Genomic DNA, 11,799 nt, shown 5'->3' on the forward strand with positions numbered 1-11,799 from the left:
AAATGGGGTAACTTATGGGGGTTTCTATTGTTATGGCATGTCAGGTGATCTGCAAATGTGACATGGTGTCCGCAACCTACTGCAGCCAAAATGGCACTCCTTCCCTTCCAAGCCCTGCCATGTTCCCGAGTAGTTTGGGGTATCTGAGTACTCATGATAAAATGGACACCGAAATTTGTTGTGCTATTTTTCCTGCTACCCTTGTGAAATTGAAAAAAAAAAAATGGAGCTAAAACAACATTTTGTGGGAAATATAGTTCCTGTGAAGCACCTGAAGGGTTTTTTAACTTCTTGAATGTGGTTTTTTGCACCTTGAGGGGTGCAGTTTTTAGAATGGTGTCACTTTTGGTTATTTTCTGTCATACAGGTAGGTGCCTCCCCAAAGTCATTTCAAAATGTGATGTCCCTAAAAAAAAAAAAAAATTGGAAAGTGGGAACCGTTGATCTCAGAATCAGTGGGATCTGTTGAAGTGTTGCAGAGTTATTACCACGGAAAGTGATACTGGTCAGAATTGTAAAAATTGGCCCGGTCACGAAGGTGAAAACTGGCTCTGGCGGAAAAGGGTTATTGGATGTTTAGTGAGGTTTTTTTCTCCTATTTTTGGATAGTATTCTATTCATTTCTATCCAAAAAAAATAACCTTATTATTGTGCTGCAAATAGTACCAGTATTTCTACAATGTAACCTCCTGTTTCCCAGAGAGGTCCTCATACAAGCGTACCAAATTTTTTTCTTCATTGTAAGCTTAGTTCTTATAACAGCTTTCCGATGAGTCATATCTCGATATATACTTAACAAGCCCTGACATACTAATAACTGAATGTCGATACCTTTAAAATTGCATCTAAAAGTGAGAATGCCTGGTTTTAGCAAGCTTTATCGCGTTTATGCAATTTTCACCTGCTAAGTAAGCCTCTTGAAGATTTCACACTATTTACAGCCTTATAGAAACCCTGTAAAAATAAATTTAAAAAATCCTTTTCTCAATATACAGATTACACCCCCTCCGTCCCTGTCTGAGCCACTGAAAGAACTGTTTCGACAGCAAGAGGTTGTACGGATGAAGCTACGTCTACAACACAGCATTGAGAGGGTAAGGGTCACAAGTAGAGATGACTGAATAGTTTCTAAACTATAATTCTAATCAAATTTGCCAGAAATTTCAAAAAAATATGGATTCTGAGCACCAGAAGGGGTTTAAAGAAAACTCCCCTCGGCTATGCAAATACCTGTCCTGCCCCATTCCTTTCTTCTTCAAATATTCTCTTCCTCTTCTCCCATCCGCTCTTCCTTTGCACCAGACTTCTAGTGAGCGCTGCTGCTGACGTGGTCACGTGGGGCTAAGGCTGCGACGTCTGCCAGTCGCGGAGCGAAAGACCAAACTGGTAAAAGTAGAGCCTGTCGGAAGACAAGAGGGAGCAGGACAGTTATGAGGAAGGCTGAGGCTATGTGATTCTAAAAGTTCTTGTTTTATTACGTTTTGGTGGGGGGTTTGTGTGGCCACTCCATTACAGCAGTCATTAATTTGCACTAAATTTATAAGAATCATATCCTGCCCCTGAATCCTGGTTCAGGAGATTCTCTGTACTCTACAAGCGAGCAACATGGTCCTATAGTTACATATAAGGATTAAAATGGATAATACATTTTTATTTCAGGAGAAACTTATAGTTTCTAATGAACAGGAAGTTCTGCGCGTACACTACCGAGCAGCAAGGACGTTGGCAAATCAGTCGCTGCCTTTCAGTGCCTGTACTGTGTTACTGGATGCCGAGGTGTACAATGTTCCACAGGAGTCTCAGGTAAAGGGAATCTGTGATCATCCTGTGCATTTTTTGCCTCCTGTTCTTAGAAAATGTGAACACATTTTCTACTAACAACTCGTGATGGATCAGTTGCTTGAGGCCCAGACAGCACAATGTCAGACTCTGATTTTTTTTTTTGTTCCCTTTTTTAAAATGTATTGATCATGCAACGAATCAAGAAACGTAAACGAGTCAGATGATGATTGCAGTCATTATGACTATTTAATTGCTCTAGATTTGATCTTTTATAGTCAGAATTTCAGAAACGTGTGATATATAATCATTGAACATTGTAGAGTTGTTTTCTCTTAGATATTCCTAGGCTTTTTTTCTCGTGCCCTACCACAAACACCCCTTTTCATTTGTGCATAGATCTGATGATTCCAGCTCCCAGGATAACGAGTTATTCCTGGTCGCTACAGGGAAAATTAAGTACTGCTGTACATGTGGCTACTTGAGTAGCTGTCCATGTAATGAATGAATAAACTGGGTTCACAGGAGTGCGATGGGTGCGTGTTGGTTACGCTTTTCTCTGGCTCAGAAAGGTTGAGCATGTCGGCAAAGTTAGTTACAGCACCAGTGCCACAAGCTGCACCGCCCCTATCTAGACTGTGACTAAAGTAGAAGTAATGGAAAACTCTGTATTTTGTTCCTGCTTATCCAAAAGGATTTTTATTCAGAAGTTCCTGCGGTTAATCATATTTCTTTCCTAAAATACATACTATGTTATGACTGTGTTTTATTAATGTTCATTCTGAAGGTATGGTACGAATTAAAGGATAATGCTATTATATGAGAATGTGACACTGAAATATTTGAAATTGTAGCCACAAAAATGTTCATTTGGGCCAAAATTACTTTCCATCAATTTTTCTCCGAAATAGATAACCACAGGACAGTTTTACAGTGGCGTCCGTGATGTGGATGAAAAAAGAAAAGTAAAGGTAATTAATTAGAACTTTTTAAACAAACCATGCTTGCCCTTTAAATAAATGTTCACAATTGTACCAGAATTACGTAAACCCAGTATATTTGCGTATGGATATAAGGTGTAGACTGAGAATTTTGCTCTATTGCTATTATAAACAGAAAATAAGACTGCAACATCTCTTATTTGGCTTAATAAAGAGAACTTGTGAGAGAAATGGTACTGGGGGGCAATAACTGCAGAAAACACCAAAAAACCCAACTGAAATGGGTCCTTCTATTAAACATGCATTAAAAATAGTCAGCGCACAATTAAAGCAAACAATAAAAGCTGGGTCAAGAAAGGATACTCACAAATCCAACCATAAATGGCACCCCACAATCAAATATATAAGGGGAGTATGGAGCGACAAACTGGTCAGAGGGGAGGAATGAAAAAAGATATATGCAATATTCCCTACTTGCCTTTAGAAAAACAATTCCCATCTCAATATCGAAATCCCATCTAAATCAAAATGACACTCCTGCTCAATGTAGGCTGAGCCTAATGTTGCCCTATTTGTAACACAAGTATAGTGCCACAGTAAAAAGCCATAATTTACTAATGGATGAACATGATGGGGTCTCTTGTCTCTTAAGGCCCCGTCACACTAAGCGAGATCGCTAGCAATATCGCTTAAGCGTCACCGATTTTGGGACGCAGCAGCGATATTGCTAGCGATATCGCTATGTGTGATACTTACCTCCGACCGGCTCCCCCGCTGTCTATCGCTGATCGCACGAGAACGTCCTGGGCCGTTTCTCGTCGGCCGCTTCCTGCTGGCGCTGACGAGCGACGCGTGGACGCGGGTGGGAGGACGTCTTCATCGCCACGTCTGACAAGTAAGTAACGACCGCCGACCGCTGCTGTATCGCTGGTGAGATCTGCCTGTTTGGCAGCTCACTAGCGACCATTTAGCGATGCATCAGCGATCCTGACTGGGTCATATCGTGGTCGGGACCGCTGGTGCATCGCTAAATGTGAAAGTACCCTTAACCAAGAAAGATATCCCATAAACATTAGATGGAATAAAAACCACAACCCTCAATATAGAGGTAACTTTTCTGAATAGTTTGTTGGATCTTGTCCTAATGGTTGTCCGTTCGCAATCTTAGTTCATCAATGGGGCCATGTCAGCAAGAATACTATACATGGGACCCATATACCGACGTGTGGACGTCAGGAAACACACGCTCACCACCAACTCTGGCCTTCTACTCTTAACTAGCATCTTGGCCCTCCTGTGTGAAGCTCACCTGTAGGAGAACCGCAATTTTACCATAAAATGCAATACTACTTTATTGTTCATAGTTGTATAGTATAAGCGATCAAACGATAGCGGTTTCAATGCCTGTATGGAGACTAAAAAAAAGTGTAAAAGTGTGCTGTATCAAAATATAAAATTAATGTTATCAGTAAAGACAATAAACAACTTGAAACAGAATCTTTCCTTCTCCACAAAACTGCAGAAAAAATTGCACATCGGCAGAAAAATGTCAAATGTCACTGATCACGACAAATGGAAGCAAACTAATATTTATTTTGAAATTTTCCCAGAAATTTTTTTTCATCGCTTAATTTAAAAGAAAAACATGAAACAGGGATGTACTAGATCAGGGGTGCTCTTATAGGCTGTGAATCCCTATCCGCTTCCCTCCTTAGGCCCTGTACTAGATCACGGGTTCGTTTATAGCCTGTGAATCCCTATCCGCTTCCCTCCTTAGGCCCTGTACTAGATCAGGGGTTCTCTTATAGCCTGTGAATCCCTATCCGCTTCCCTCCTTAGGCCCTGTACTAGATCAGGGGTTCTCTTATAGCCTGTGAATCCCTATCCGCTTCCCTCCTTAGGCCCTGTACTAGATCAGGGGTGCTCTTATAGGCTGTGAATCCCTATCCGCTTCCCTCCTTAGGCCCTGTACTAGATCACGGGTTCGTTTATAGCCTGTGAATCCCTATCCGCTTCCCTCCTTAGGCCCTGTACTAGATCAGGGGTTCTCTTATAGCCTGTGAATCCCTATCCGCTTCCCTCCTTGGGCCCTGTACTAGATCAGGTGTTCTCTTATAGCCTGTGAATCCCTATCCGCTTCCCTCCTTAGGCCCTGTACTAGATCAGGGGTTCTCTTATAGCCTGTGAATCCCTATCCGCTTCCCTCCTTAGGCCCTGTACTAGATCAGGGGTTCTCTTATAGCCTGTGAATCCCTATCAGCTTCCCTTCTTAGGCCCTGTACTAGACGTATTGTTGCGTATACTCTGTGCCTCACGTTTACCTTTAAATTTACCTAAAGTGTGAAATATTGTGCATTGAAAAATAGTTTCTGTTGGTGCTGGTCTTAAAAGTAAAGCAAACAAAGCATTGATCACTTGTGTAGCCATATAATATGTAACAAGGCTTTCACCAGGTCTGCGGCTAATTACACTGCATTACAAGGAGATGGCAGATACAGATGAACTCCAGTGGAATGCTGCCACCTACTGGACACTGTTATTTTGGTACACTGATATGGACGAGGAATACAGCTATTTTATTACAAAGTGCGCCACCAAATACGCCTCAAACAGGACAACACCTTTAGGCTCATTAAGTGTGTTCTCAATCATCAAACTCTCCTATATGATATTCAAATGCCTTGTACCATATATTTTAATACCTAGATTAACCCCTTGTTAAAATTAGATCTTTTGCCACCTATTTTTTTTTTTTTTTTGTCAGGCATCCCAACTCTAGAAATATCAAAAACCATAATGGTAGAACAGTTACAGAAAGTAATACCAACAGTGGGAATAAGTATAAGGGTATATGTTCACATGCTGCATATTCACCACACAGCACAGTAAATAGGATTTCTGAACTCTCGTTCATACGTCGCTTATTTTTTTCCTTTTCCAAAACAGTTTCAAATCTGCAGCATGTCCATTCTTTAAGCCCTTTTTTTTTAATCTATTTTAATGAATGGTAAAAAAAAAGCATAGAATAGTGCCATTTGTATGCAGCATTCTCCCTTCCAACACAGCAGGTTTTACTGCTGCAAATACTGAATGTGTGCACTTACCCTGAAGGGAAACGGCCAACTTATCTGTCTAGAACACGTGCACCAGAAACTTTATAATATGTTGTCAGAAATCCAAGTCTGCGGCTGAAGGGTTTTGAAAATGTAACAATGCAAGTTGTGCCTCATTTTATTATTCAGGCTTTAGAAATTACAAGTGAGACTGCGGTGGTAGATTTCAATGCAAAAGCCACTTTGTTGCAGTGAATATGAATGATATCCAATGGTACCCTAAAATGTCACGGTCCCCCATAAATTGTCATAGCAATGTTTTCCTCTCTTTACTCATTAATTGATTCTTGATCTTTTCCACTGTTGCAGACAGAAGATGGGAAGGCATCTGTACGGGACAGATTCAATGCCAGGCAGTTCATGTCATGGCTACATGATGTGGATGACAAATTTGACAAATTAAAGGTAGGCAGCGATCGGCTTTCACTCTGCTGCCCCGCTGCATCGTTTTTCTTAATTAGTCTTACAATAAAGGAGTTGATCAGTTTTGATCTTTACCAGACGTGTTGGGGGCATGATTTTGTGGCACTTACTATTACAGAAGTATTACAGCTTCGCCTCGTGCACTTGTTGCTCCAGCTTCCCTCACAGACTGCATTGTGCTCCTGCTCTAAAAAAATGGCTGCCTGTGGAGCAACATGTGACCAGACCTCAGCTTCCTACAATGAATAAGCTTTTTATATGGGGGGGTGATGGTAGCTGATGACTAGACCTGTCCATTTTTAGAAGAGTTTTTTCAGTAGGGTTAACTTGTAGATTTTGCATTGGGGCCCAGAACCTTCAACAGGCACAAGATGCTGAGCTCATTGTTTGGCTGCTGAGCTGTCGACATGACGCCAGCACTGCAAACAAACATGGACCTCGGGCAGCAGAGGCGTCTTTGCGATGAACCTGGGGAGGGTAAGTAATGTTTATTATATAAGGGTTATCTTGAACTTCTTTTTTTTTCCCTCTATCGGGCCAGGCACTGATCAGCAGGTAGTCGCTGCCTTTTCTGCCATGTAACCATGTTTCCCGACTGAGCGGTCACAAACTGCTTTTGGCGACCATTCTCCTACTTCCTAGGACGTCGTGTTAACAGAACAGTTCCTTCTCTTCCACTCTACTGTTGTCAGGCGTCAATGCTGGTGTCATGTTGATTGCCTACTCCACACTGCCTAAATGTGTTGAATTAGGCAGCTGGCAGCAAACGGTCAACCACCATGATGCCCCATCAATAAAGTGGTTGAGAAGGCCCGCAGGATCACTCTGAAACCAGAGAGATTATCACACAATAGAAAAAGCAAGTAGTTGACAACTACCTGCCGATAAGTGCATAGCCCCATAGAGGGGGCAAAAAAGGCCAGAATGGACCTCTTTCATTACTGGAGTTGAAATGCAAAGTATATTAACCCCTTTTTTTGTCCCAAGGGTGGTTTGCATGTTAATTTCCGGGCCAATTTTTACAATTCTGACCACTGTCCCTTTATGAGGTAATAACTCTGGAACACTTCCATGGATCCCGGTGATTCTGACATTGTTTTCTCGTGACATATTGTACTTCATGTTAGTGGTAAAATTTCATTGATATAACTTGCGTTTATTTGTGAAAAAAAATGAAAATTTGGCGAAATTTTTGAAAATTTCGCAATTTTCCAACTTTGAATTTTTATGCTCTTAAATCACAGAGATATGGCACTCAAAAAACTTAATAAATAACATTTCCCACATGTTTACTTTACATCAGCACAATTTGGGCACCAAAATTTTTTATAAGGGTTAAAAGTTGACCAGCGATTTCTCATTTTTACAACACCATTTTATTTTTACGGACCACATCACATTTGAAGTCACTTTGAGGGGTCTATATGATAGAAAATACCCAAAAGTGACACCATTCTAAAAACTGCACCCCTTAAGGTGCTCAAAACCACATTCAATAAGTTTATTAACCCTTCAGGTGCTTCACAGGAATTTTTTGAATGATTAAAAAAAAAAATGAACATTTAACTTTTTTTCACAAAAAATATTACTTCAGGTTCAATTTTTTTATTTTACCAAGGGCAAAAGGAGAAATTGGAATGGAAAAGTTATTGTGCAATTTGTCCTGAGTACGCCGATACCTGATATGTGGGGGGGAACCACTGTTTGGGCGCATGGCAGAGCTTGGAAGGGAAGGAGCGCCGTTTGACTTTTTCATTGCAAAATTGGCAGGAATTCAGATCGGACGCCATGTCACGTTTGGAGAGCCCCTGATGTGCCTAAACAGTGGAAACCCCCTACAAGTGACCCCTTTTTGGAAACTAGACCCCCCCCCCAAGGAACTTATCTAGATATGTGGTGAGCACTTTGAACCCCCAAGGGCTTCACAGAAGTTTATAACATACAGCCGTACAATTAAAAAAAATCATATTTTTTCCCACAAATTCTTTTCACCCCCAATTTTTATTTTCCCAAGAGTAACAGGACCCCAAAAGTTATTCAATTTGTCCTGAGTACGCTGATACCCCATATATGGGGGTAAACTACTATTTGGGCGCATGGCAGAGATCGTAAGGGAAGCAGCGCCATTCAACTTTTTTGGCTGGAATTGAGATTGAACGCCATGTCGCGTTTGGAAAGCCCCTGATGTACCAAAACAGTGGAAACCCCAACCCTAGCCCTAATGGGAAAATGGAAATAAATTAAAAAAAAATTGTATTATTTTTCCCTAACTAAGGGGGTTTGATTTACTATATATGGTGGGTTTTTATTTTTGGCAGCTGTCATACGCTAAAAGACACTTTTTATTGTAAAAATAGTTTATGCATCACCACATTTTGAGAGCTATAATTTTTCCATATTTTGACCCACCGAGTCATGTGAGGTCTTATTTTTGTGGGACGAGTTGACGTTTTTATTGGTACCATTTTCGGGCACGTGACACTTTTTGATCGCTTTTTATTCCGATTTTTGGGACGCAGAATGAACAAAAACCAGCGTTATCATGAATTTCTTTTGGGGGGTGCGTTTACACCGTTCCGCGTGCGGTGAAATTGATAGCGGTTTTATTCTTCAGGTCAGTACGGTTACATCGATACCTCAGTTATGTCTTTTTTTATGTTTTGGCGCTTTTATGCAATGAAAACAATTTTATATAAAAAAATATTTTTGCATCGCTTTATTCTGCGAGCTATAACTTTTTATTTTTTCGCTGATGATGCTGTATGGCGGCTCATTTTTTGCGGGACAAGATGACGTTTTCATTGGTACCATGGATATTTATATACGTCTTTTTGATCGCGCGTTATTGCACTTTTTGTTCGGCGGTATGATAATAAATCATTTTTTGCTTCGTTTTTTTTTTTAAGGGGTTAAGTAATGGGACAGTTTTATAGGGTGGGTCATTACGGACGTGGCTATACCAAATATGTGTACTTTTATTGTGTTTTTGTTTTTTTTATTTTCAAAAAATGAAATTATTAGGGAAAAAAAAAATTTTAATTAGCGATTTTTTTTTTTTTTTTATTATTTTTACTTTTTTTTTTTTTCTTGTCCCATGGGGGGACCTCACTGTCCTGTGACAGATCGCTGATCTGTCACATCACAGATCACTGTGACAGATCAGCGATCTGTCACAGGCACTGCTGCAGGCTTCCTCATGCCTGCGCTCTGCGGGCAGTGAGGAAGCCAGCTCCCTGCAGGCCCCCGAAGGTCCCTGTCGCCATATTGGATCCGGGGACCTGCAGGAAAGGCGACCCCCGCAGCGGCGCTGTACAACGCGCTGCTGTGGGGGTCGCAGGGAAGCACGGAGGGAGCCCCCCTGCCGATGCTTCCTTTAACCCCCGGTACACCGTGATCATGTTTGATCGCGGTGTGCCAGGGGTTAACGTGTCGGGGCGGTCAGTGACCGCCCCTGACACATTATGCCGGGTATCAGCTGTGATAATCAGCTGACACCCGGCCGCGATCAGCTGCCCCCCCCCCCCGTGAGCGCAGCTGATCGCATTAGACGTACTATTCCGTCCTTGGGACTTAGGTCCCAGGTCACATGGACGGAATAGTACGTCTAATGTAGGAAAGGGGTTAAACTTGTTAATTTATATATTTATATGTTCTCTCTGATGGTAAGTGAGATTTGTAAGCAGTAGATTTAGGGGGGGTTTTTACACTTAATCTTCATTGATTTATTACTATCTAAAATTCTTCTTGAATTAGTGTTTCCTAACTCCTCTTCACTCTTCCACTTGCAGACATGCTTACTCATGAGGCAGCAGCACGAAGCGGCCGCGCTCAATGCCGTTCAGAGGTTGGAGTGGCAGCTGAAGCTACAAGAGCTGGATCCGGCCACGTACAAATCTGTCAGCATTTATGAGATTCAGGAATTCTCCGTTCCACTTGTGGAGGTCAATGATGACTTTGAACTGACTCCTATATGATGTCCTACTTTGCAGCTTGTTCCATAGACTGCATTTCTGCGCGTTTCACTGCAGACCGGCAGTTTGGGGATTATGTGAGGGCACAGCCTCTGTGAGGAAAACCTGCACTGTAAAGAGGAAATGTCAAAGAACTTACATGCGCACACAGCCTCCGGGTCTTTCAGGAACTTGTGGAATTAGGATTTGCTTCTAGAAATTTATTTTATATAAATATATTTAATCATAAAAAAATGCTTTTTACTACAGTAATTTCACTGTCAGCCGCAAAATGGAAGCATATAGCTAGCAGATCAGGAAGCTGCTTCAGGGTAGTAGCAAGAAGCCCGAGGTGACAGCCACTTGGACGATCATCCGTCTGTTTCTGCTACTATTGGTACCTGTGTTTTACACACCAATGCATTACAGTTGACTGAATAGCTTTTCCAATGAGTGCCATAGGGATCTAGCTCAAAAAAACGTGCAATGCAGGAACGTGCCCAACAACAGCAAGGGTTAACGCTCCGTCCTTCACCCAGCTATAACGAGATGTAATGCAGCGGAAACCTGACAAGCTCTGAATCGATCACATCTTAGGAAGATAATGTGTGAAATTTATACAAATGTAATATTGTCTTATTTTAAATAACTTATTTTATATGTGTACATATTTCTGTGCATTTTGTACATAGTATTGTAATTAACAATCCCGAGCTGTACAAAGATAGATATTTTATGTGGAAGCCTACGTCTGATGTTTAATGGACCAAAGTCGTCTTTTAGGTTCTGTTTTACTCGTAATGTGTTGTACTTGTATGTGTTTCAGTAAGGCATGTTCATAGCCTTGGCAAGGTTTATGGATAAAGGTAATGCATGCACCACTCAGCTCAGCACTTGTGCCACATCACATCCAATACCATCTAATACAAGTCACGCTAGCCTGCTGCCGAAAACAGTTATCACACGCAGATTATTTTTTTGTTCAAATCTAAAAACCCGACAAAAAAATTAATCCTTGTTTGGACTTCGGACTCAAGTGAGCCTATTTTTTAAGAAAAAAAAATTTGAATGAAAGCTCTAAAATTGTAAATGTTCTATTTTAATATTTACAAAAATTTGTATATACTTATGTAAATATATTGTTTAATAAATTTTATCGGTCCTGTTCAGAAAGTGAATGGACAATCTGTGTACATTTATTTCACAACAAATTAAAGAAAAAGATTAATCTAGTGGAAGTGGCATATACTTTACAGCCCCACTGAACGGTAGGACATTGATCGTCTATAAGGAACATGTTGGATGTTATTCCATTATATCTGGCAGGGGTCTCGCTCTACCTTCAGACCACTCTCTTTCTTCTTGGTGTGTTCTTTTGGCCCAAATCCATATTGCATTTAGTGTTTTTGAGAGTCTTCCCCATTACCTTGAGGCATATCGGTAGTTTCTGCTTCATGCAGGGACAAAAACAATTACCAGGCTGCATCGTGCACCTCTGCATAGCTCTAAACACCCTGCCCACCAGTAACTTCTCTGTTTTCCCAAATGGGTCTGCACATGTGCTTGAAACGGATCTCTTTCAAGAATTAATGG

General features: G+C 41.1%; 1 protein-coding gene across 6 annotated transcripts in view; it reads left to right on the top strand.

Moving 5' to 3' along the window:
- Positions 1–11,384, top strand: part of ANKRD12 (ankyrin repeat domain 12) — a 178,687-nt gene extending 167,303 nt beyond the window's left edge. For all 6 annotated transcript variants that reach the window (XM_073550954.1, XM_073550953.1, XM_073550952.1 and 3 more), the window contains 5 exons: positions 996–1,094; positions 1,660–1,803; positions 2,691–2,750; positions 6,143–6,238; positions 10,045–11,384. In XM_073550954.1, coding sequence (XP_073407055.1) covers positions 996–1,094; positions 1,660–1,803; positions 2,691–2,750; positions 6,143–6,238; positions 10,045–10,230 — 585 coding nt within the window. In that variant the 3' untranslated portion in view covers positions 10,231–11,384. The remainder of the gene's footprint in view (positions 1–995; positions 1,095–1,659; positions 1,804–2,690; positions 2,751–6,142; positions 6,239–10,044) is intronic.
- Positions 11,385–11,799: the final 415 nt, after the last annotated feature.

This window comes from Dendrobates tinctorius, unplaced genomic scaffold, assembly GCF_039654945.1.
Source record: "Dendrobates tinctorius isolate UK_male_01 unplaced genomic scaffold, ASM3965494v1 ptg000171l, whole genome shotgun sequence".
Taxonomy (NCBI): domain Eukaryota; kingdom Metazoa; phylum Chordata; class Amphibia; order Anura; family Dendrobatidae; genus Dendrobates; species Dendrobates tinctorius.